The following is a 25837-nucleotide window of genomic DNA, read 5'->3' as shown; positions in this document are numbered from 1 at the left end:
ATTTTATTTATTGTATTATATGAAACAACCATAAAGACATTTGACTTTTGACAACAAGGAAGAATTGTCGGAGTATGAACTCATATCACTAACAGAGCAGACCACGCATAATTGATATCTAGTCCTTTAATACGAATGTAACTAGTTAATAAATAACTTCACAGATAATAACAAAACAGAAACATCTTAAGGACTAGGTATCAATCACTGGGTTATTGATATACAGAGCAATGGATCATTCACAGAAAGGGGACATGTTTCATAATTTGAAGAATTTACATGAACAAAGTTATAATCATCACATTTCCCCTGTACGTCACAGGACAAACACAGAGAGAGACGCATAGTCTGCATTAAAACCCTACATGAAATCAAAAACCGTAATGAAATTTGGATTTTTATTGCCAGAACAAAAACCAAATCATGAGAAAGTTTTTGATAATTACATCAATAAATAAATAAATGAATAAATATATGCAATGACAAAACTATATGGACGCAATAAGTGTGACTATAAGGCTAAACAAAAATGATACCTTGTTTCTCCGCAGCGGTCGGGTCATTTTTGTAAAATATGATAAAATTCATACACAGTTCATTTCTATAGCGGCCGGGTCTGTTATGGTGAAATTGATCATGACTTTAAAAAAAGTAATGTATAGGGTAGATAGGCGGCCGGCCGGGTCAACATTTAAGCTCAGCAGAGCGGAGAAACAAGGTATCAATTTTTTTTGGCCTAATAAACACAGTTTTGAAGAAAACAGCAACATGTTTGCACTATCCCGTCGTTCTTCAAGAGATTCTACAATGAATTGTTAATCCTTCCAATAGGTTAACGTGTTATGATGGCTTACTTTCGCATTCACTTCCGAGAAGTGTGACGTAAAGATCACGAAATGTCAAAGATTACCATTACGCACACCCTGGTCCAGTTTCACAGCCAATTTCACAGTTAGCATCACTGGCTATTGAGACTATATCAACATCGAATAAATGTGAGATAGCTTTAAACACATCTCACTCGCATTACTAAACATACTTATCAGAGTAGATTGAAACCCACGATAATAGACTAGACTCAAAACAATAAAGATACAAATTCATAATAGAGGTTCACAATCACAACTTGAAACTACAATGAAAACAGAGGCAGGTTTCGATTGGTTTGATTCCAGGATTACTCTTCTGGCGCATTCATTTCATTTATTCCTGAATAGTGTAATCCAGGTCTGTGTCAAGGGTGTTTAGGGGTAGCAAACGAACCCCCTATCATTTTGAAAGTGCCCTTCAAAAAGTCATAGAGTCAACAAATTTGGAATGAAATTTTCATATTTTTCAAGTAATCTATTCTCAAATGATTTATTCAGGTTCTGAAGGGATCCTATTCAAGATCTGTCCTTTTTCAATAGGAATGTGCCGATTCTCATGGTGAAAAAGTGCCGTTTGTCTTGAAATAGATCTGCCCCTCAAAAAAGCTTGGCACAGTCCTGTAATCTGAATTAGAAGCGTTCGGTTGAGTTTGTAATCTGCGAATTGATATTTCATAAATCAGAATACATTCAATCAAAACCTGCCTTTACTATATTTTAGTTCTATTTTCTATTCAGAGGGGGCAGCACCATTAGAAAACGAAGCTCGTATCCCTGGGGGCCAGGGCCGTAGGTGTACAGACAATAGACAGTAAAACTAAATGAAAAATTTATCAGCAACAATTAAGTAGTAAAAAACATCTACGTTCCGATCGTGAAGAGTTCTGTCAATATACTTCCCTTGCAGCTTGTATTACGTTTAGTGGATAACCTTGTCATAGGAAAATACAAACAAATTTTGCTTCCACGGACAATTCGACGAGCATTTCTGTTCTAGTAACCATACCACGAGACCGGTTGCTGATTAAACCAATTCTAGGTTCACAAAAATATTTTCGACAACGGCATATGAAGTAATTATCATTTTCATCAAGACTCAGAAAATCGAACATTGCCTTTTGTGATCAAGTTTATCAGTTACGCTTCAAAAAGTCTTAAAACAAAATTGCATCATTCTGACATTAAGAAGAATCTGAAGCGACTTATATTTTGTGTTTTCCCAGTGAATGAGCGTCATTAATTCCGTGTTTGAATTTAAGTCAGTCTACATAATAATTCATGCGTACAATTACTGCATACAGACATTTTATATTCTAATACATATCCGATAAAATTCTGCTTCACGTTCAAACCTGTTGGTCAATAAAAAACTCGAATGTCTGCACAATGTATCGGAAATGTCTGCGAAAGTGGTACTCGCAAAATCTGTATGCTACACGTGCACCCGTAAGTGCAGTGAGGTTGTTGAAAATTGAAAGTCGATTCAATAACTACAATCGAAACCAATTCCGAAACAAAAACGTCGTCCGAGGAAATTTCACCTACATACATTCGACGGCGAACGATACAAAATGAAACACAGCAAAATCAATGGTGATGTTTAAAAGACTCGTTCGCATCTATTTTTTTCAAACGCTCAAAATTCAACAGTTTCTTTTAGAATTTTATACACACTTGTCAACTATATGCACTTCTTATAAAACTACGACTTTATCTGAATGATAATTATAACAATATTGATTTTGTAATAATATCATTGAATAATGATCCATATTTACACAATGTCTTAAAACGGCGACTACAGTTTTTCAATACACATAAGCGTATACAGAGTATAACACGGGCGATATTCTGCACATTGTAACTAACATTACTGCTGAAAAAATAGGAAGTCATTTTTACTTAAAAATAAAATCATTTGAATAAATACCTTTTTGACATTTTTTGGGATTTTAACTAATTCTAAGACCACGAATAACATTCAGGTTTGTCCATAACATCGGATTGAGAAATACCCTTAAAAAGTCAACTAGACCTGCAATTAGATGAGCTTGTCCCGAAAAGAGTTTTGCAATTATCGGAAGCATTTTCATGTAGATGTGAAAGATTGTCACATTTTACGATTTCATCCTTCTATCGCGGATTAAACGTTCTTCAATGAATACAACTGTCTAAAATCTAAAAATGATTCCCTGTAACTGCCTCTACGCCGATGTCGCCTCCAGGGTAAGAAAGTACGGATATTGTTACCTGATTATTAAGTGTTTTATACTTCATAAAAGAGAAAGCGAGATATAGAGATAAATAGCAGGTATACCTGGCCAGAAATAAAGAGACATATGCATGGCTAACAGCAGTATCATTATAACTAGATGGCACACCTTAATCTATTTATACCTGTACCATATATAAACCCTGGCGTCTATAGTTTAATCTACTCTTTGTCCAAGCATTTGTAGATACAATCTATCATCCAAGATAAATATAGTAGACCCCCGCCATAACAAACTCTGATGTAACAATTCATTTTGATAAAACAAAAATTACTTTTTTTGTACCGAGAAAATTTGATTCGATAATATCCCGCACGAATGACTGGAATGTTTTGGTCGTCCATAGTTTGTGGTTACGAGATGCGTGCCAATACTAGGGATGTCTGGATATATCGAGTTAAAAATTCTACCTGCCTCGATTCAACAAATATTGAAAATATAGTGTGAAAAAAATCAATATTCTACAAATATAACCATCGTTTAGGCCACTGCGAGATAATATTTCTAATACGAAGTATCGAATTCAGCAAGAATATTCAAATACGGCTAATGTCATTACCGATATGATTGTGGTTGATTTTATGCAGAGCAGGTGGAGGAACTGAGGAGTGTCATCAGCAATACGAGAATAAATTACCATCTAATAGCAACAGCAGTCGATAATCAATTAATTTAGTATTAATACATGAAATATCACTCCAGGTGACCATAAACAGAACTATCTTTTTTAAGTTATTCAACATTGAACAATGAAACATTCACAGAAAATAGGTATTTTCTATAACTAGATATTTCTAGGTACCAAAGGTATCCAATCATACCAAAATCAATTGTTTATGTACCGAACCATAATTTAATATTTCTAGGCATAACTATCTAGACATCTGGGGTTGTGCGGAGTGGCAACAGCCTGTTTGACGTATATATCCATATTCTTATAATATTCTAAGATTGCACGTATTTACACAAACCCTTCGAGGAGAATATGCCGTAGATGTTATTTTTCGAGAATTTATGGTAAAATGTTCAATTTGTAACATATCACCATGTGGTAGAAATTCAGCAAGCATTCAATAAATAGGAAAATATTCCGAGTCGAGATATATTCAGATAGGCTAGTCACCCGAGCGCAAAACAAACCCATAAAATACCACAATCTAACTCGATAATGAAACAGTTCAGGAAAATTGCGAAAATCATCTTTGTTCTCATTAAGAACTCATATTAGAAAATCAGTAATATGAAAATAATATCATAGAATCACAGTTAGTACAGTATGTGGCATAGATCCTCGCATTGCTGCCCCGGCAAGTGAGGAACACATCAATTCATCATCTTTTCTTCATTTCAGGTATTTACACATTTTCCAAGCGACTATACAATTTCAGATTCTTGTACGTGTATATCTACAGATTGATCCGCCGCAGCAGTGGCGCCCCCGACACCACCACCGGCGGCGGCAGCGGCAGGCGATGCGGCGATCTTCTTCAGGAAGTCCACGGTATGATCGTTTGCAGCAGGCTTTGTACCTTCAGGACAGTTTTCAATATATATAACTCTATTATACGCCCTCCACCTTCGACATAGCTGCATGTACATTTTACACTGCACATACATGAATACTAGTCCACCAGTAAATCCAATAGCAACGACAATTAGTTTTGTCCAGAACGGCCACTCTAAGATGCCAGCTTTGATTTCCTCGGTCGTGCGGTCAATTAGCACGTACAACGACCATATTACACATGTCACAGCAATTATGTGGAAAGTCACCGAACAGAATACTTTTCGTCTCTCGACGGCTGTCATGTCTAACCTCTGCCACTGAAACAATTCAAAACATATCATATTTCAGATTCAAATATTTCGCAATTTTCTAAACAACAACAGATCGTTCCTGGATATAAGGATTTTAAGAGAAAATTTCAAATTTCGTCTGCATCAAATAAAGCGTTTCAAAGCGACTGCATCACTTTCGTATTCCAATTACTGCTGATTCATTGTAAATCGGTACCTTAAATCTCAGTAAACTGTCGATTCAGTGGTTTTGTAAGCAAATTTGTATCCTTATATGCAACTAAACTATTTTTATAAACAATCGGTAACCACCTATTAACGTAAAAAAAAGATCCTGGTTTCAACTGTACTGATTTAGGCATAGTCTACTGTACAACTATTTGAATATCTCATTGACAATTCTCAAAATCGCAGGAGTTTTAAAGAAGATTTTGCTCAAATCAAAGGAGTTTGAAGCACCTTCACAAGCATTTTCCATTTAGAAGGAGGATTCGAAGGGACACTGTTAGAGGCGGCGATCAAATTGCAAAATTCAGCCCAGAATTTCAAAGAGCCTTACACAAGATAGATATCAACTTTCAATTCATCAAAAAAGTATAAACTGATTTCGATAACTATTCCAGGATTGTCAGGACTAGTACAAACCCTTTCTTAAACCCATCGTGATGCAGTGTTACATTTAAAGTACATATAATAGATGAACCTATTTTCATTAATACAGAGGCTGTACATTTTTTTGTCAGTTTCCAATTATTTCAGCAGTTTGCGCGACATCATTTACTGAACGCATAGTTGATAATAAATAAATAAATCATGTTGTCTCGCAATGATCAGCAAATATAGCTTTAAATATTTGATGATGAAATTCGTGAAATGGTTTTTTATTTCTCGTCGCGAAGCTCTTGACGATATGATTGATTTTCACCGGAGTGTACGATGAATACCATAAATTTTTGCTTTTCATTTTCTATTTCGTTAAATGAAAAAATGCAGCAGCAGCAGCAGCAGCAACAAAAGAAAATGCCACAACAATATGACGGCTATTCATCTTATACTAAAAATGTAGATTAAATCTACTGCGTTTGACGCAAATTCTTTCTATTCCATCCGACAGATATACCATATAAATGCTTTCTATAAATGCTACGCTTAACGAGGATGATTGAAATAGAAGGGTGGGGCTACCTGATACAGTCATTAAACAAAAAACTTTAAGGGGATTAAAATTAACTGTGCATTATTCATAACCGATAGTTTATTACACATGAAGCACGGGTCGGTAATTAATTGAACATTCTCTGTAGACGTATATCGAGAATGAAACCTAATTGTACGAGGTTTGACCGAACTGAACGAGCCATATTCGCATTTACAGATATGAACCAGTTCGATCCCGTGTGGGTTAATTTTGTGGCGCATTTTTACCAGCTGGTACAGACAACACGCAACTGGATGACTGACCAAGGCCTAAATTGATTTATAGTGTCATTTAGCGTCAATAGAAAAACGTTAGCATTATAAAGCGTTTGCAAACTGGTGCATTTTTAATAATTTTTAATAACATGGTGTACGTAACTTTTTGGAGAAAAAATTGGAAGGACAAAAGGAATTTTTTCAATCAAATTTTTAACTCGTTTTCCCCTCTTTCCTTCCATTTAATCAAATAACCCATATTGAAAACAAATTCTTAAATATTACAATTTTTTTTCGCATTAAATCTTGGGATCAATAGAATAGAAGAGTGAAAGATATTTTTTTTGAATAAAATTCAAAAAATAGGAAAAATAACGAAAAATAACTTTTTGCAAATCATTAGATGCAAAATTAAGAAAAATGTTTTGTCCAAAAATCTACTTAAAATACACAAATGACAGCTAAAATTTTCTTTATGAAACCACGTTCTGAGCGGTGGAAACATACTCAAAGTAATTAAAGGAAAAACGCTTCATAATCGAAAATAATGAAATATATGAATAAAAAAATTCCATTTGCTCTCGAGTACCAACAGTTAAGAGGTGTTGCTAGGGAATGGTTAACGCCGACCGTATAGCTAGCCAGCGACTACCAACACTGCACAAACACTGCAGTCTACGCGGCCTGTTGCTATAAGACGGGATGAATTCTACATTCATTTATTCAATCATCATTTCATCGCGGAACGATGCAAGATATCGACAGAGTTCTGAGAAAGAATCATGAAAAATTCATCTATCTATGGCCTCCAGTTATACAATTAAAGTCATAATATTAGCGCATACACAAAAACACTATTTGAGGAAGCACAAAAACCTCAATTGTACTCATTTGTACAGCAGATGTACCTCAGCAAAGATTCCATTTGCGTGAGAACTCTGTCGTTTTAGATGCTATAACTTTAAACCAATTCTTAGAATAATTAACTTTGTTTCTTAGTTAAAAACAGTCTAAAACAGTTTAAAACTGCCTCCCAGTGTTCTCTGTATGCTGGGAGGGGCTGCCTCCATTCTACAGCGTGTAGGCTTTACTTCAGCATAACATTGTGGCTGCTGAAGTTATTCAGCTTTTATTCCCCCCCTAAAAATGGCAAAATAAAGCTTAATGTTGATTGGTAATAAGCCGCTATAATCATAATAAGCATTGATAGAATTGACTTGATATATATATATATATATATATATATATATATATATATATATATATATATATATATATATATATATATATATATATCAACTTGATATACATGTATAGAAAAATTAGCAGAAATTTCAAACATGGGTGGATGATTTTCAGAAGGATGGATATAAAAATGTCCCTTTGAAACCCCTAATTGGAAACACTGACCCTCGCGACGCAACTTTTACTTAACTTACTTTTCGAAAAGGTTTCACTTTGGCTTTCATTACGAATACATATTTACACAGTTCACATGATTTCGTGTCGGCACTTTTAATCCACTGTTGTAAACACATCTGATGCACGTATTTCAAACTTCCCGAACATAAACACGGAGAAATTAACGGTGAATCGGGCTCCGACTCGCAGTGGCATATCCGACAAATATCTGCACCCCAATTGGAAACGTTCGAAAGCGTCGAGTCGCATCTCTCCGCAGCCGTCGGTGGACTCGGAGAGTTCGGATGTAATGTCTCCTGAAAATATACAATAAAATGATTTCTAAGTTAAATCAGGGGGTGCCACATTTATTCGACTTACTTTTTCCCTGATTATTCCCTGACATGCATGTTGTGTTACCTGACTCGAAGAATCCAAGCTAAGAATCGAATCAATGACCACAGCAAAATATATAACACATATACAAAAACTGTTTGATTCTACAAGCGATCTCAATAAATTTACCTGACTTTTAAGCTTCTTTTCCGACTTTTTGATAAAAAAAAAATTCCCTGATTTCTAGGTACGTAAGTGGCCACCATTTAAATGAATCCGGTGAGATAGATTCATCAGTCAGCTATAAACAATACTGGGTAAATAAATCTTCAACGAAATAGAAAAAAAGGAGATGAACAGACGAACATCAAACACTAGAATCGATTCATTTCTCAAGTATTTTGGATCAATGTGTGGAGAATTAAATCTAACATCTCCAAAACGCTCGGAATGCATCTGACGGTGTTTTCTCGGCATCCAGCTCCCCTGGCGCTGTGATAATGTCAATCTATAGAGAAGTTCTAAACAGTCATCTTCAGGAAAACAGGAAAATAGTATTCCTGAAGATGACAATTAGAACACAGTCAAAACGTGAAATAAACTACTAGCGCAAGGGAACGATCTCAGACTTTATACCGGTACTATGTTTCATTATCATTTTGAGATCACTTAGATTATGGTCATAACACGATTATAGTGTTTGATCAATGGTTGTCTTAAAGTGGTATTCAGGATAAGATGCTGGATACGTCCCTTACGAACTCTAAGAGAAAAACAGATTCCGTATATTTGAATAAACAGAAACCAAACAAAAACTTGGGTCATAATAAATACCAGTTCTGAGGTAGCATTATTGATGTCTCTGATAGATTAGCAGATAAATGAACCCGGCTTTTCAGGGCACTGATAAAATTAGTAGTGTCTCATAAAAACAACTTGAATTTAGGAGAGTGTCATGAAAAGATTGCTTACAAAAGAGGTGATTTACTTATAGCTCCTAAAGGTCAATAGGGATACCTTACATAGAACTAAACATAATCATAGATATTACCTGAGCATTGAACAGATTAACAGCAGTTAGAATAACTTCATTCATTTGTTTATTCTTCTGTTTTTCCTTGTCGGTCATTGTTCCGCCTTAACTATTAAATTCTATATTCGCGATTGTTACGTTACAATTTACGGATCCTGAATACACCGAAAATGACGGACATTATAAATCATTTCAATGCAAAATAATAAATTGAATATCGATCTGGCGGTGAAGTTATCCTATGAAGCGGCGATAGTCGTTGCATCGCGATCTACAAAACGAACGTCATCCGAGCAACATTCATCCGAGGATTCGATAATGTTTGAGGATAGATAGAATTGTCACGTCGAATGGAAACCAGCGACGATAGTTAATAATAATGATATCGTAATGTATAAATTACCACATGTTACCTATAAGTGCGATACATAATCATCAGTTGAATATAGCGGTCACAGCCATTAAAACATTCCATTCAATATCGCCAGTTAAAGATCAGTATCGACAAATTTCACTCTAAAAGATGTCCATTAGTTTCACACGCCACAGAAACTAATAAAATGTATATATAATTCACAACAAATCAGATTCGATTGATAGTTTTTTATCTATGATAGAAATCATCCGACAATTCACGAATATCAACTTAATTACAATCACGATCGCAGAAACCAATCATTCGAACAAAATAGCCTTCTACATAAACCATCTTAGCTAAAAATCATCGAATTCCTCGGTTGAAATGTTGTCCAGTTGTTCGGCAAAAACTGAACACCGGCATGCACGAATACCGAGGTGTTCGAATAAGGCCCCGGGAGTCGTACAGCCGTCAGCAGCCTGTCTGTATTGATTGTTCAGTTGATAATGATTCGTTTCCATAACGTTGTATGTCGCAACCGACCCACACACTCACACACACACACACACTCTCTCGCACGCATGACAACCTAACTACGACCTGTATATCATCGACTGATGATGAATTTTTAAAACCGGGAAGTATTAGACGTCTATCAGCTTCTATTATCGATTCACATTGTTACAGACGACTTTTTAATTCTGTAAATTCTCCAGTAAATCTTCTTAATGCGTGGACATAGAAATTCAAACCTTCTACAACACAACGGGGAAAAGAGTTAAGGGATCAGTTTCTTACAAACTTCAGTTTTTTTTGTTTCTTCTTATCCTACTTTAGTTACATAGTGTTCTCCATTTATAACAGGTTTTAGAGGTTTGGCAACCGCTTTCATTTTAACATCCATCCCTCTGAAAATTAGCCACCGCTTATAAAATATCTGCTGCCCCTATCACAGGTGGATGTCAATATTCTGACAATGCTAAAAAATTGCTTCGAAATATATTGAGCTTATGTGAAAAATAGATTAGGCCTACACCAAAATTAAGCTAATTTTTCTGTACTTTTTGAGGGATCGAAAACCTTGCTTCTTCATCAACTACGATCTCCTTTATAATTCCAGCATATGGGGAACACTGCATAAAATGAACCCACCAGTGATTTATCTATTGATCTATTCACATTATGTAAGGCTACGCTTTTCTTTATAATCAGTGTATTAATAATGATGTTCCATTACCTATATATGTAACTGAAATTGAAATGTATGCAATAACTGTTTTCTAATCAACCGTTTTAATTATCAAATGTGGTAAAGGAGACGACAATCAAATTATCGGATAAAAGTCTGTCCTTAAAGAGTGTAGAAATTCAATTAGCTAGTTGTATAGCTGTGCAGTTCCCATGCAACCAAAACTGCGGCAATGGAGGCGGATTACGCTTGCAGCAAATGAGGGTCAAATATGTGCATTCGGACAGTGATATCGGCAAATTCAATTCAAATCTATCCATAACTGCTTGTATCTTAATGAAATAATGTGTTAATAAAAACTACACTGATGCATGAACCCTGAAGATCTACCATCTGATCTGAGTTCATCGAGAGACTTGATTTTCTGAATCTTTCATGAAACATTGTAACTCTCGTAAAGGAGATACATTTTAATTCAGACGCTGCTGACACATTGAGCTGTACTCTTGAGCTGTACGCATGATCATCTGATATATAATTTCTAAAAGTCATGATAACACAGTCATCTACAGAATAAATATCATGGGATTGTTTAGTAGCAGATTTTTTCCTTGCTGTGATTCAAACCAGAAGACGCCTCATGAGAGGCACGTGAATTATGGAAATCTGTCACACACCCTGCTGGACAAATCAATCATGAGTTTAAAAACAATTTCACCAAACAATTTACCAATTTTGATTTACATAATAGTACACCAGTTGATTTGGTTATTTTACCCACCTCAATGCCCATTGTTACATTTCACACAACCACAATCTTCAGGAGAGAGAAAGTGTGTAACAGCATCACAGTATCTTCTTTACATTTACAAGTCTGTACACCTTAATAAACTACTTCCTCTGTCTGCTGACAATTAGTTATTAGGAAAATTATACAGCCAACCCCCACTTAAGAATTGCTCATAACCGATGATTTCATATAATTGACATAAAGGTGCGGATGATAACCTGTGGTTAAGAGATCATTTGGTAAAAATGTAGATCCACACCTCTCACAAATGACGTAATCTATTGAATTAAAAATCACTGTATTTCTCAGAATTTCAAGACCAGGATCCCAATAATGCAGTGGTTTATGACATGTCCACTTGTTCTTATAGTTCCGGCCTATGATGTCACCAGCAGTGAGTTTATAGCGTCACTGTAATAGGGGGGAATAGTAATATGAGGGGAATCTTAAACGGGGATACCTCCATAACTATGATAGGGTTCCCAGAATAAAAGGTAGGTATATCAAAATATATCTAGGCCTACAGAGTAACACGTTAATGCTAATATTTTTATTAGGAACTGTACCGTTGGGCCTCAGGGCTAGGGTTATGGTAAGGTTCAAGGTACATATAACCATTAGGGATACCTAAACTGCAGTTAATATGGCATAAAATGGAATCTGCCTTTCTGTCTTGTGAGGTAAGACCACAGCACTCGGCTTTTCGCCGTGGTGGGTGTGTACTGATTGGCACTGATGGATTATGGTCATCGTTAGATTAAGGTACATAACCGTCATTAGAGACACCGTTTAAAACTGCTCTATCTCAAGGTCCACAGCTGACCGATTCGATAAACTGTCAGTGGTGTCCGCAACACTCACCACAATCACGACACAAAAAAAAAACAATTAATAAACGCTGAAAGGCCTATGCACGTAGATTCACTGGTAAACCAATAATCAAATAACAATTCTATGCACAATCAACATGAAAATACCTCCGTTTCAAAGCCAGACCAATGACATAAAACTTTAAAATTCATCATTTTCTAGGCAAAACTAAATTTTTTCAGGATGTCCATATTGAATTGTTTATTCCACAAGCTTCCAGAGCGCCATCTATTCGAAGTACATTCGCTTACCAGTGTCGCGTTCTTGAATGAAATCAGGATCGAACCCCGTAATTAGAAAAGTTTCGAGCGGCCCGGAAAAGTGTCTTGTCCTTTCGTTCTAGGTGGCAAACTCTTATTTTGAAATATCAACACGATATACCGGTATTGTCATTTCAAAAAGACGTAGCATTAGCTACGTCAGAGAAACCTCACGCATGGGGCTCGTATCGTGGAGTCCCGTGTGGCCCGCCGCGGCGTTGATATGCCATGGCCATCGTCCTCGACTAGGACTCTACGACCCAGGACAGGGTCAGTCAGTGTACCAAGAATCTCAGTGAAGTAAAGGGTTGGAGAGTCACCTCGATATTTTCCCACTTCTCTATTGAAATAACCGATGAACTAAAGAACTGGCCGCACTTCACGTCGCATGTCCGCTAGTTTTGTATCTATTCATTTCTTGAAAAGGCTGAGTCGGTGAGATGAGTCGAAATCGATAGTAAAAATCGTGAAGATTTTGATCGTTGCGTTCTGAAAATTTTACAATACTATATAAGAAGACCGTAACGCAACCGCTGAATGAATGGAACAAATCTAGAATAATTACATCATCTTTTGTATTTTTACTGATCCCCGTAAAACTTCAACGACACATGATCCAGAATTTCCTTGGATCTGTCAATTTTTCGTGAACTCTCGATGGCGAGGATAAACAAAATGTCAATGCAAGTAGGGCAAGAATTGTCCCCTGGAATTGTCAAAAGCAGGCCAAAAATGTCCCATAAAATTTCCGTCAACTTTTACAAAAGCTAGTCCTAATATTCTGATCCAATCTCAATCTGACCGTCCCCATTGCCGAGTGCAGCTAGTCCTTGAGGATATCATCAAATCTTTCTCGATCGTTCTGTCATCATGGTAATGTATTACAATTCAGATCACATTGACCGTGGACATGATTCAATTTTTTATTGCCATTTCCGTGGTCTGAAGTTAAATGGTCATTAGCTCTCGGAATGTCCCGGCACTAGCGGGTTCCGGGCCTGTGGACTGGATTCGAGGATGTACGTATAGTGTTTTCGTACTAGAAATGTTTTACCTAAAAAGAGCTGCGCGCTAGGAAAATTCCTGGCTACACCGGGCCTGGAAACCACGCCCATTTTTAAGGGCGATGAACGTGAATTAAAGGATGTTTCGCAGCTTTTGATTTACCCTATATTTATGTTAATTCCGACTCCACCAAACTACGCGCCAATAAACTACTAACACTTGCAGCGCACTCCACATTCAGTGACGTCAGTACTCGGGTGTCCCAGTTAGCCAGCTTCCCAGTGCTGCTATCACTGTGGTACGATTCCTCCAAATTTTAGAATTTTTTAAACACGAAAATGGCCCAGGAATATCAACTAAGGAGGAATGATAGTTCCGCATCGTGGGGATTTCGACTGAACGGCGGGGCTGAATTCGGAAAACCTTTGTACATTCAAAAGGTAAGACTCGATTGTTGCAGCATTGAGGTATATCATCTTCTCTCTCCCTCTCTCTCGTGTTGTAACTGAGTTGTAAGTACCCTCAACTGTGTTAATGTCATATTAGAATTTCAGGTCAATTGCGTTATTTCATTTTGCCCCCCATAAAAATTCTAGAACAAAAACATTCGTAGGTAAAGCCGAAACGAAACTAGCTTTTGCGTTCTACAAAACAGTTATCCTGTTCATTAAGGAATTATTGATGATCGAATGTGAAAAGTAATTCTCTGACAGAGATTTTGTAATCGGCCCACGTATAATGCATTATTCCCCCTATATCAGCGTACGAAGCTGAATTCCGAGATAACTATCCAAAGGTCACGACGATAAACATTATTTTATTCTACCAACGCTGAAAGTATCGAAATTACGCCTGTAAACTGATACGTGTAGCTGAGATAATGGTACGATACAGAGTTCACCCGTATTCAGACGGGTTCCGTAATTACACACGTGGGAATATAGAAATTAACTAATTCATATATAGGCTGTGTGTATTTATGAACTAGCTGAACGAGAAAAAGATAGTGCGGAAGCTAATCTTGTGTGACCGAGTGATGGCCTATTGGCGCAATCAGTGTTTTTGATTAGTGTCACCCGCGGTAGTCTATTTTGTCATTTTAGCCCCCGATTTCAAAACCTAGAGCAAGCAGCATGTACGTAGTTCGTTGGCTTTCAAATAAAAAAAAAATACTTTTCATTCGGTAAACAGATGGTACGCTCCAGTCTATCATTGCTGGGTGCCAAAAGCTTGCGAATGTATCTCCTTAGATTTGCAAAACTCTTGGCGTAAAAAATAAAGTTTTTAGAAAAAAATATAGATATACAAATGAAAACAATTTAGGCGTGAAAGAGAACTGTTACACGGTATTCTAACTGGTATCCGGTATATTCTACTCTTACTCTTAGCCTTCTGCCAGAAGTGACAGAAAATGTTTCTATTTTACATTCACGAAACTCAACAAATTCACATTACGGTATAAAGTCTTAGAAAAAACAATAGATTACTATATGAAAATGCATATTATTCATTCGACTATTCGGCATTGTGTAAAATGGGATCCTACCACTTGTTGCCGTAGGGATGAATGAGAGATGTAACATAAGTACGAGCCCCCATATAAGGACAGGAATGCATCTTGTTATCGCATCCCCAGTGCAGTTATACTACCGCTATACCACAGTACCACACCACGCTGCTGATCTATATACCCTACCGTACATCTATCCGGCTCAGTACTAGTTAGTTATTTCTATTACACATCTAGGGATGCTAATATCAGTATCTAAAACAACTCCCACGTGTTCTCCATTTTGTTACACTCACTTAACTAGATTACGCAAGCAGATGTCACGGTCTAGGAGAATTAACAATTTTCGGTTCAATTTTCTCAAAGAGATTTTTGCTGAACCCAGTGGCCTTCTCGGCTGCACTCGATTGACTTCCAGACTGTGCTAAATTAATCTGCAAATATCTGAATCTTATTTAATTGGAATCTATGTTTTGGGTAGTAGGATTTGCATGACGCTAGGTTCCATGATGTCCTTGGGAGCTCTTTTGTTTTTGGATGCGGTGAAAAGAAAGACGCATCGTTGTTTCTCTCGTTTCTCTAAACCCTTGGAGTATGCTGAGAGCTCAAACAACAACTAACACTGTCAGTTATTTTTGTATCAGGAGATTTATACAGGTTGCAGTCAGTGTATACCCCCAACCATACCACCAACTACTTGCATAACCACCAGAGAAAAATATTTTTGCAAGTTATTATGCTAATATTACATTCAAAAAGCATTCCATAACATTAATACGCCAATGAAACGTTTTGAGGGATCTAAGAGTAATTGTGTGGAGATTTGCGGTTAAGATTTCTTGTTTGAAACTAAACACAATTTTGCGGGCGTTATCCTTTATAGTGTGTTTCTACTGTCAAACTGTTCGTCTGTTAGGCACGAACGGAATACGGTTTACGAGTTTCGCCCAGACGAGGCCTTATAAATATCCATTTTAATCATATATAGTCAAAGTCTTACCCGTCTCCCCCTTTCTTTATAGATAACGAAGAACAGTATAGCCCATAAGGCAGGTTTGCAACCGGGAGATGTTTTGCTTCGTATTGCTCGGACACAGGCCTGCGGCATGTCACATGAACAGGCCAAAATGGAAATCATCAGATCTGGATGTGATTTAGACTTGTTAGTACAAAAGTAAGTAGGGAAAACTTCACAAATCAGGCCGTAGATTCAGGCCATTTCGGAATATAGTGGGAAAATGCCCTTATATGAATTTCTGCCATTGTAAAAAATAACAATTCTACAAACAATGTTCGTCAGTACACCATGTATACAGTCTTACGACATTTCATCAAGAGTGTATGATTAGCCCATGGCACATGGATAGGCATGACTGAGGGTGCCCTGTCCAGAATATCACGTGCCCTTCTAAATCCGGAATACAATGGAAAATGGTTGCTGGATCCACCCTGGAATTAGACTTAACCTGGTTAATGTATACTCAGTTTAATGTTCTAGTTTCTAGATGCTGGATGATCGTGAAATTTGAAATATTCTCGATTATGGTAGATTTAATTGTTTTGATTGTGATGATTTTAGGAATGCTATGGATATTGCGGCACAACCGGCCAATGTTGCTCCGAAACAACCCGAAGAAGAAAGTATTCACTGGGAGGGAACTGGTGAAGAAAATAAACATTTACAATCGAGATCTTTTAGAATGCTACAAATGCATTTAGACGAGTCTGAAGCAACAGGTATTTTGCCATAAAATGAATATAAAATGATCATCATAAATTCTACGAAGTGTACATTAAAATCTTTTTTTTGTAATTTTTCAGGAGAAAGGCCTCCGACGATCCTCGACCAGCAAGACTGAACTAAACCGGAATGCGAACCGATGAATGTGCAAATACTCAACCCTGATTCACACTCTTTAATCTGCGGTTTTTGACGAACGGTTGGAGAGTGTGTTTCAACATAAACTACCGCAATAAAGCTAATTGCAATCCCTCGCCTCTGATGTGCTTGCAAAAGATAACGAAGTTAACCCGTCTCATTTCGTAGGATTTTAACACCAATCTCAATTTCTGGATACGTGACGTGAAGGACGCGTATGATATGATGTGTTTTATAATCAAAACATTCTATGTTTAGAATTTAATGTGTGAAATAAGATATATTTTCCGCCTACGAACCGAGCTATTTATAAATTCAAACACGATAAGAAGATGTTAATTAAAACGTGGCATGATTATTTATTCACGTAAACTCAGCAGCACGTGCTTTATCCCTAAATAAACTCGATTCAACAAATTTCGCGCGCACGAATGTGGTGGAACTCGACACTTTTCAATTACCTCCTTGTTTTCACACGTTTAACCCAGTAACTGGCAATTTAAGTTATATTTTTGGAATTTCGGTAAAAGATGTATCATGGAAGGGCTTGAAAGTATCTTTAAGCGGGTGCATAGAATTTTGAATGACACATTATACATGCACAGCGCACAACACGATATAAAGAAACATATTTTTGCTACGCGCTGAAATACGTACGGAACGCTGCCCGGAGCTTTTGCCCCAGGTCGGATCGACTGTAGTTTATTTGTCCAAACTGCAGGAAGATTTCTTTTTATTGGATGTCTATTTTATTCATAGGTGGATAGTTTTGTAATAACGTTGGGAGTCGCAGCCGCTATTAAACGGGGTCTGTCTGGTCAATTGGTGCTAAATTTCAATAAAGGTTTTAGTTAGAAGAACAACAGTATTTCCATATTAAATCATATTTAACACAATTATCAATTATTTACTAATTATCATCATTATTAACAAAGCTTACCAGTCATAACTATGAATGGACTCGATCGTGTTTAAAACGCGAAATCGTTATTATTTTGAGATCTATCGATATTATATCCATACTCAACTGATTGTAAAAAGATATGATACACGTGTTGTCTTTAAAAACATTGTTCGTTGTTCGTTTTTCTTTCTGGATCCAGATTTTGTGATGGAGGAAATCTGCGAGGATTACGTTTTCTAGAGAAGGAATGGTCATCATCCATCATGTACCGTGATACAGTCGTTTTCCTAGGCGAAGGACGATTACCCGTTGGTTCGAACTATGGCAGGTGATTTTACACTGGAGTTCTTTTCCTAGAACTCTTATGACAAAGCCGCGTATCTTTTTAATTCCAAGAGAAGAATTCCATGTACAGAAACCAAGATTCGCTTCCCATCACCACGATAAAAACATGAAAGTAACAATTTATCCGTTGTAAATAAAGAATAGCAAATAATGCAATATTTATTTGTTCATTACATTAATTATCTAAATTGGTGAACATAATATGTAGCAATATTAATAAAGTCTATAACGAAAAGATCTTAGCCGGATAAGAAACATTCCTTGATTACGTGAGGGAGCACCAACATATGGCATCATTGAAATGATATTTACAACACAGTTAATGATAATTTCTCATTAAAAAGACTGATACAATCTCGATGTAAAAATGTTTAGCACCACTGATCTCATAACTTTACATATATGTCAATTTTCCACTAAATTTCGAAAGGTTTTATGATGAACAATAATCATCTATGTTTCTAATCGTTTAAAGCTCTACTGATTTGAAGAGGTGAAGAAATCAATGATAGATTCAATATCCAACTCTTACATACACTTTCACAACTTCCTGATGAGAATCTCTGCACATAACCTCTATAATAACATAAATAATCCATGTTTATCTTAATATAATAATTGAAGAGTAGAATACGTGAAATGTCTAGTTTACAAGAGTATATTGAAAGACTAGATATACATGCAAAAACCGAGCACTGGCAGCTGAGTATTTTTCTAATAAACTATTGAATTAGTCACTGGACATACAAACTGTCAAACAAGTCGCAAATGTAACTAAACTACATTATTCTAGTAGAATCTATGTTATTTTTTGTCCACATTAGACGACAGACGATAGATGTGAATAGGTATGGATTAGTTAAGCCATTGTCTCACAGCACCAAAATCTCGGAGGTGCGGGTTACTGCATAATCATTCATACATACAAGTATATATAAATATGGAGGAATATGCCTCGTCATTTACCGGGTACACGTAGTATACTCATTGATTCAATGGACACATTAGTTACAAAGCGAACTCTCGAGACAAAAACAGCTTAAGACTGAAATTAGGACTTTTCTATCTGAATGCTGCAGTCGAAAATGTATTAATACAAATAACATGTAAGCAGTATACATGTATGTTTATCACAATTCAGACATATCAAAAGAACATCAAACACCTGATCCCCCATATTAGGAAGACTAAATCTTACAGCAGAAATATTTCATTTTAGCACTGTGTATATATATATATATATATATATCACAGGGCGATCATCCATTATCATGCGAATGTACGGTACAAGAGACTGCTTGCCTCAGATCTCGCTGGACCAATTCTCTCAGAGGTACCGGTGCGCAGATTCTGGGGAAGTCAGAGCTTGGATGGGTGGTTATCACCATGAAATGGAGTAAGAAAATCTGTAACATATCATCCGGAGCACGCGATTATCCTTATCATATAAGGGGTAAACGGAGACTACTGTAGATAGGCTTTTAATTTTCTATCGATCCAATGTACATGCATTTGAGAAATTAGATTTCTTCCAGGAGACTACCCCGGTACCTTTGTGAATGGATGATCCCCTTACAGGACAAACTCCTACAATAGAACTTCGTTAAAATGAACTTAGAAATAATAATTAATCGGATACAAACACAATACGAACTTTCGATAAATTTTCATAACGCGTGTATTGGACTGTTTGATATACAGATATCTGATCCGCTTAAATTTCGTTAAGAGTTTGGGTAAGAAGGTTCACACTTGTAAACACATTCAGGTACTACTGCACCGAACAATCATTTTTAAAATTCATTATAAACAGAAGATAACTGAGGTCGAAGTCTGCACATCAGTTCTCATCATCATCGTCGTCGCTGCTGATGGGTTGGTCTACGAGCGAGCGAGCGAGTCAGAGTCAGTCGGGTGTATATGTTCTTTTAATGATGGAAGCGCGAATTTATCCGGTATTACATTAGTACAGCAGAGGTATTCTATACAACCCCTGGTTTTAGACTCCACTGGGTTTCATATGCATTCTCCTCAACTGATATATAAACCACTATACAGACGACTGACTTACCTATAATAATAGATACATTCAACTCATTAGACAGTGCTGCCTACTAGATGGCATTCCTCAAACTAAAATTCCCATAAAAATAACTATTATATTCGTATATAAATCATATTTTAACCTTGACATTTTCGGCTCAACGATAAAAGACTGACTTGACAAATATCTCGACGCAATCCTTACTTTTTACTTGTATTGTACTTCAGCAGTGTAACCTCCGTAGCCTGGTCTTGTCGCTTGCTTAGCATGAGTTTCGCAATACAGTTGATTTTCGATGAAGAAATAACCTGCAGATATACGAGAAAAACCACCATTACAAAATAGGTTCTCTCAACAGAACCTGGGGTGGGCGCAGGAAAACCTATACAGCCTAACCGTGGTTAGTGGCTTGTGCGTGGTTAGCCTACCCAGCTTAAGATAAGAAGCCACACGAAGACAATGGTTAGCTGGCAGTGTTTTCCTGTGCCCATTTGTGCCTAACCACTGTTCGCTATCCACGGTTAGCACTAACACGGTTTCCCGCGCCGGCCCCAGGAGTATAGTGGTTCTTCAAGAGCCGAAAGTTTCGATCTCGATCTCGTCACAGAAATTTATATCGCTTTTGTATTTCATTGCGAAAAACTTACCAACATTTTTCAGATTAACTCCGCATCGAACACATTTCAAACAACCGGGATGCATCGGTATTCCTTTTACTTTCACGAATACACCGCTGAAAAATTGACAAAAACAGAACTAATAACGCATCACCTATGTTTCATGTCTGGCAAAATGAAAGTTTTGAAAAAAAAGTTGTTTTTTTTTTAATGGCATCTTCTAAGCCATTTTGAAGGATTCATTACATTAATAATTTGTTTTTGACCACCACCTCCAATTTTTACAGTCTTTCTTCATTTCCAAGGTCCTTTTTCAAAAATCACTGCTATTCAAAACCTCGAAAAATCAATTAATTACTGTAACGAACCCTGCGACAGTGAAAATATAACTGTGGAACTAGTTTCAGGGATACTTACATGATTGTTCCGTCACAAGCCCCACATCTCATAAGTTGAGTAGCAGGTTGCTGGGCAGGTTGAGTGTTCGGCGTCGGGGCCATTACACTACGGAATCCCGCCGGGCCAGCACCAGCTCTTGTCTGCGGTTGGTATGGTTGACCTATGCGAAAGAAATGATGAGTTTCAAAACTTCAGAGAATCATAGCATATTCTTCATTCGATTAATGCAGGTACTTAATCATAATCAAGCCAGTAAATTGAGAATGAACAAAACATCAGAAAACTTATTATGTAGGCACGTAGTTAATGTATAAAGAGAATTAAATAGTGAAAATTGAGGAGATTAAAATGAGGTAACAAAGTATTATACATAAAATATAGCAGAAATATGAAGCATACTTCAGTGATTTGTTAGTTATGCAGATATTAAAAGAAAAGAAACATCAGGCAAATATAATTCAATATCATATCATATGATGATTATACTATAAGAACTATGTATTCAGTGATGAAAGCAAAATTATAAGCCAATGCTGTAAGTTATCAAGAGCAATGGATGCAGAACAAACCAAAATGATTTGCTTAAATGAGAGAATTTCATCAAATAACCCAACTCCCCAACAATATCCGAGCCCAGAATAAGATACATATAGTATATTTCAAATTTTCAAAACCAAGGAATAACGCGAAAAAAAGGAGGAGCAGGGTTGAAAACAAGACAGGAGCAGGAGATGTTCAACAGTAAGTAGTAGTGTCACTATCAGCTTTCTAAAGCGATTTGAATGAAAATGAAAAAGAAACAAACAAATAAACTCGAGGCCATACTAATTAATACTGCCTTACCCGTCATCCTGTATGGAAAAATCAAATGAAAATCAAAAATCTATTAAAAACTTTCAACGATAATTTAAATGAAATAACAAGACCGAGAGTCTGTTTCCCGAGCTACACATACTTCACAAAAAACCAGGCATTTATGGTTTATTATACATCTATTTCTATAATCAATCCAGTAACAATTCCTCGTAGCACTCCTAAATCTAAACGAACTAGCATTCATCTCTTGCACAAGAACTGAAGAGACAATCGCCATTTCATTGAACTAAAATTATATCTACCCGGATCACACTATTCATACAATAACCGAGACCCTCTCCCCTAACCCACAGGTATCTGGGCCTGTATTCCAATACTGAACTCGTTTGACCCCACATTATCAGAAAATAAGTGAAAGAATTACAAGAATGTTGTATTTAAGCAAATATTTCCGCAAATACCAGATACAAGCACAATGTATAGAATTGGAAGATATTTACACTAAGTCGAAGTGGGCAAAGGCTTTGTGTGGTAAATTAGTGATAACATGCAAGCAGCGATGACTGACTGACTGACGTGGTACTGACTGTTTACACATTACTATAGTGAGATGGTTATATATTGTAAACCTAATATCGTACCGAGGTGCACCTAAAATTCAGGTTGATAAAAAGTTGTTTTCCAATTCCTTAAACTTTTGCTTCGATTTGGTGGAAAGAATTAAATAACTTTGATTGAAATGCTGCCGCTGATTGGAAAACAATCTTACATATCAGTTCGCTGAATGCTACATTACAGGCATCAGCAGCAGCAGCAGCAGGCCGAACACCTCTACTCACCACTGGGGCTATGACCTTCCCCATCATACTCAAGGTCATGTTCTAACCGACGAAAACAACGTGATTGGGTATTCGGGTTTGAATAACCTAAATGTTGTACCTCATCCGAGTCGCGCTGGTGTCCATCACTATGATTTAAGAAGATTCAAAATGATATTTGCCCAAAACTGTAGGAACATCAATTTAATATCGATTGGTGGTACATGTGATGAGAGGATTTGAATTCGATCTAGTAAAGGAAGGTCTGCGTTGAACAATCAAGTAAATCTACTGGAAATCAATATTACCCTGGTACAATAAGTGTGAGGGAATCATTTCATGTGACCTCAATTACTGATCCTTTTTTAGTTGTCTAATGCATCTGGACTTGCTTCGTATGTCCCATATTAAGATTTTTATGGGTGTTAAGCATTTGTAATTTATATAGATACGTACTGGGCAAGATCTTGTTCAGCTTTCTGATAGACGCTTTCAGCATTCTTATTAGAATAAAGTCCTTTTGGAGAATTAAACTGAGCGTGAACGATCTCGGGTCCTGAGCCGTGCCTTCTACTGCCGTACGGTGCCGCGCTACGATTGTGACTACTTCCAATATTCAATGATTCCTAAAAACAGTGAGAAAAAAGTAATTCATCACTTGAATTGAAAAAACCTTTTATACGGGAAGATGCAGGGAGACAAGGAATTTCCCTTAGGCCAACAGCTTTCTTAAAAGTCCCCTTTCAATTCGAGACATTTCTTTGAGCACCTTCTAACAATTTTTCTTATGATTTATTTCAAAGTTTTTTTAAATTCTTTATTCAATCAAAATATGGCCAGTTTAGAAGACAGTTTTTTAATGTCGTTTAATTTTATCCTCATCTTTCATTAGAGCAGGACTTTCATGATAGACTGGCGTAGAATGATAATCAGCTTATAGGATCAAATACAGGCTAAGCTGCAATAGAAATAGATTGAGAGCTGAAAATAACTCAAGCAAACACCTACACACACACATATATACTCCACAGTGAAATCGGATAGAATTTATAATCTATGCATCGCACATAGAGCTAAAGGAGAGCTACCCGTAGCTGTTGGTTGAGCAGCAGAGAGTGGTTGCACATACCACACTATCATCATACAAACCCTCATACCAGTTCGTGTAATAAATTGATACTATAAAGAATAGAATATTTCTACAACAGATTCTTGAATTGCTGATTTTAAATTCCACTTTCATACATACAATTGGGTCACATTTACTGTAGTTCTTAAAAAACAGTGAGTTTCATATTTTCTAAACAAAACTGCGTCTGCCAATGTAAGAATTGGCACATCATCGGGAAACCGACAAGAGGGTATAATGCCTAGTAGACGTAATTACCTGATGATCATGTTTCAGTGATGTTTTCGTATAAACCGGCTCAGAATCGTGATGAAACTGTTGTGTGTTCGGTTGATGTGGTTTAATATTGGACAGTTGAGTCACCTGTGGACGCCAGATCGTAGCTCCTCCTCTGAAAAAAATTCACCGACGAACAACTTAACACACGAGATATACTCTAAATACGAACATCAAATACAGCAGAAATATGATGATGAACCAATAAACCTTAGACAGGTTTCCATTAAACGTATTCCAGTTTGGGAATACCAATTCCGGATTAAAAACGCCACTGGCCATTTGTATCAGGTTTTAGGATTTACACTATTCCGGAATAGGTAAAGCATAAGCTTATTCTGGTTGAAATATAGGCCTATGCGCCAGAAGAGTAATCCAGAATTAGTAAGGACCAATCAAAAAACCTGCCAGAATTTTACTTATATTCCGTTTGTAAAGATCATTAATAAACCAGCTATGGGTTCTTCATTTTACCTTTCAATCATTAATTCAACAATATTTCCAGATTTCAAAATTTCCTGTTTGGCTTCGTCATGACTAATATTGTCGGTCGGTAGATTATTAATTCGAAGGACAGCATCACCGGGAAATAATCCTGATGCTTCAGATACACTGCCAGGCTGACACTAGATAATAAAATGGAATAGGTTAAAATGAACTCAACTAAAACTATGTAACCTAACCTAACCTAGCCTAGTCAGGGTTTACCTCCCAGAAACATAAGTAAGAAAAGTTGCCTCAAAAGAGTTAACCTCAATCAAAACTATCTAAACCCAAAGTGAAATGAGTTGCTTCAAAAAGTTAATGTCCAGAAACACTAAAATTAAGAGCCCAAAAAAAGAAGAGTCACCTAGAACAGTAAGAAGTCCCACAAAACAGTTAAAAAAATAACATACCATTAGTGTTATATTCAATTTTATAAGCCTACACAATTTAAAAGACTCTTATTAGATGCATCGGGATATGTTAAAACTTCATATGTGTGATTTTATGGTAATATCAATAAAATATATTGATTGAACATTTACAAAAACTTTTTTCTAAGATTGACGTGATCACGATGACTCACCGACTGAACGGATAAAGGCGTCTTAAAATCACTGCCTCCTTGTAATCTGAATCCCCACGGCTGCTGTTCAGCCTGTCTGTTTAGAATAATCAGTTTCCTTTCGCTCATCTTTTGGTTGAAATAGTAAAAACTGTGACAATATTCGAACAAACACCTCCCGAAATGTCAAAATGTGTTCTCCACGATCTTAGCGAGTCGGTGACTCGTTCACAGTCACTACAGTTGCAAAACAAACTTTTAGTTATAGAATCGTTCGGTGGTGGCAGCACCATCCGATTCCTTGCCCGCTTGCAGTCACAGCCGGGTGGGCTCAAAACTCAATGCTCAAACCCCGTATCCTACGATGCACCTCTATCTATAGGTGTCCTAATGTGATTTCCACCTTGGTCGTTGCAACATAAAACCACATTTCTAACTTAGATAACGCAGAAATACAT

The 25837-nt window shown here is 36.7% G+C and overlaps 3 protein-coding genes across 4 annotated transcripts; 1 reads left to right on the top strand and 2 right to left on the bottom strand.

Annotated features, from left to right (window-relative positions):
- Nucleotides 1-30: 30 nt before the first annotated feature.
- Nucleotides 31-12535, bottom strand: LOC141903273 (E3 ubiquitin-protein ligase MARCHF8-like). 2 transcript variants are annotated; one of them, XM_074791362.1, is made up of 3 exons: nucleotides 12437-12535; nucleotides 7792-8070; nucleotides 31-4966 (listed from the first exon to the last, which is right to left on the bottom strand). In XM_074791362.1, exons 1-3 carry the CDS (start codon nucleotides 12482-12484, stop codon nucleotides 4517-4519), a joined length of 777 nt encoding a protein of 258 aa, XP_074647463.1. In that variant the 5' UTR covers nucleotides 12485-12535; the 3' UTR covers nucleotides 31-4516. The 2 variants fall into 2 exon arrangements, with proteins under 2 accessions (XP_074647463.1, XP_074647464.1); XM_074791363.1 differs by lacking the exon at nucleotides 12437-12535 and adding an exon at nucleotides 11451-11561.
- Nucleotides 12536-13830: 1295 nt separating this feature from the next.
- LOC141903274 (PDZ and LIM domain protein 7-like) lies at nucleotides 13831-18051 on the top strand. The gene is made up of 4 exons (XM_074791364.1): nucleotides 13831-14034; nucleotides 16127-16278; nucleotides 16684-16841; nucleotides 16926-18051. Exons 1-4 carry the CDS (start codon nucleotides 13933-13935, stop codon nucleotides 16961-16963), a joined length of 450 nt encoding a protein of 149 aa, XP_074647465.1. The 5' UTR covers nucleotides 13831-13932; the 3' UTR covers nucleotides 16964-18051.
- A 339-nt stretch (nucleotides 18052-18390) lies between these two features.
- Nucleotides 18391-25610, bottom strand: LOC141904194 (PDZ and LIM domain protein 3-like). Its single transcript, XM_074792744.1, has 9 exons — nucleotides 25401-25610; nucleotides 24806-24957; nucleotides 24314-24446; nucleotides 23383-23552; nucleotides 22948-23075; nucleotides 21311-21452; nucleotides 20924-21009; nucleotides 20481-20584; nucleotides 18391-20303 (listed from the first exon to the last, which is right to left on the bottom strand). Exons 1-8 carry the CDS (start codon nucleotides 25506-25508, stop codon nucleotides 20484-20486), a joined length of 1020 nt encoding a protein of 339 aa, XP_074648845.1. The 5' UTR covers nucleotides 25509-25610; the 3' UTR covers nucleotides 18391-20303; nucleotides 20481-20483.
- Nucleotides 25611-25837: the final 227 nt, after the last annotated feature.

The sequence above is a fragment of the Tubulanus polymorphus genome, chromosome 4 (assembly GCF_964204645.1).
Source record: "Tubulanus polymorphus chromosome 4, tnTubPoly1.2, whole genome shotgun sequence".
Classification (NCBI taxonomy): Eukaryota; Metazoa; Nemertea; class Palaeonemertea; order Tubulaniformes; family Tubulanidae; genus Tubulanus; species Tubulanus polymorphus.
This window is presented reverse-complemented; position numbering and strand designations above follow the sequence as displayed.

Coding starts and splice junctions, on each gene's coding strand:
- LOC141903273 (XM_074791362.1), bottom strand. CDS start 12,484: ATGATGAATTTTAAAGTTTTATGTCATTGGTCTGGCTTTGAAACGGAG. Junction 8,071..12,436: donor GGTCTGGCTTTGAAACGGAG/GTATTTTCATGT, acceptor GTATATTTTCAG/GAGACATTACATCCGAACTC. Junction 4,967..7,791: donor AAGTGAAACCTTTTCGAAAA/GTAAGTTAAGTA, acceptor GAATTGTTTCAG/TGGCAGAGGTTAGACATGAC.
- LOC141903274 (XM_074791364.1), top strand. CDS start 13,933: ATGGCCCAGGAATATCAACTAAGGAGGAATGATAGTTCCGCATCGTGG. Junction 16,279..16,683: donor TTAGACTTGTTAGTACAAAA/GTAAGTAGGGAA, acceptor TGATGATTTTAG/GAATGCTATGGATATTGCGG. Junction 16,842..16,925: donor AGACGAGTCTGAAGCAACAG/GTATTTTGCCAT, acceptor GTAATTTTTCAG/GAGAAAGGCCTCCGACGATC.
- LOC141904194 (XM_074792744.1), bottom strand. CDS start 25,508: ATGAGCGAAAGGAAACTGATTATTCTAAACAGACAGGCTGAACAGCAG. Junction 21,010..21,310: donor GCTTGTGACGGAACAATCAT/GTAAGTATCCCT, acceptor TCAATTTTTCAG/CGGTGTATTCGTGAAAGTAA. Junction 20,585..20,923: donor AGTTAATCTGAAAAATGTTG/GTAAGTTTTTCG, acceptor GTATATCTGCAG/GTTATTTCTTCATCGAAAAT.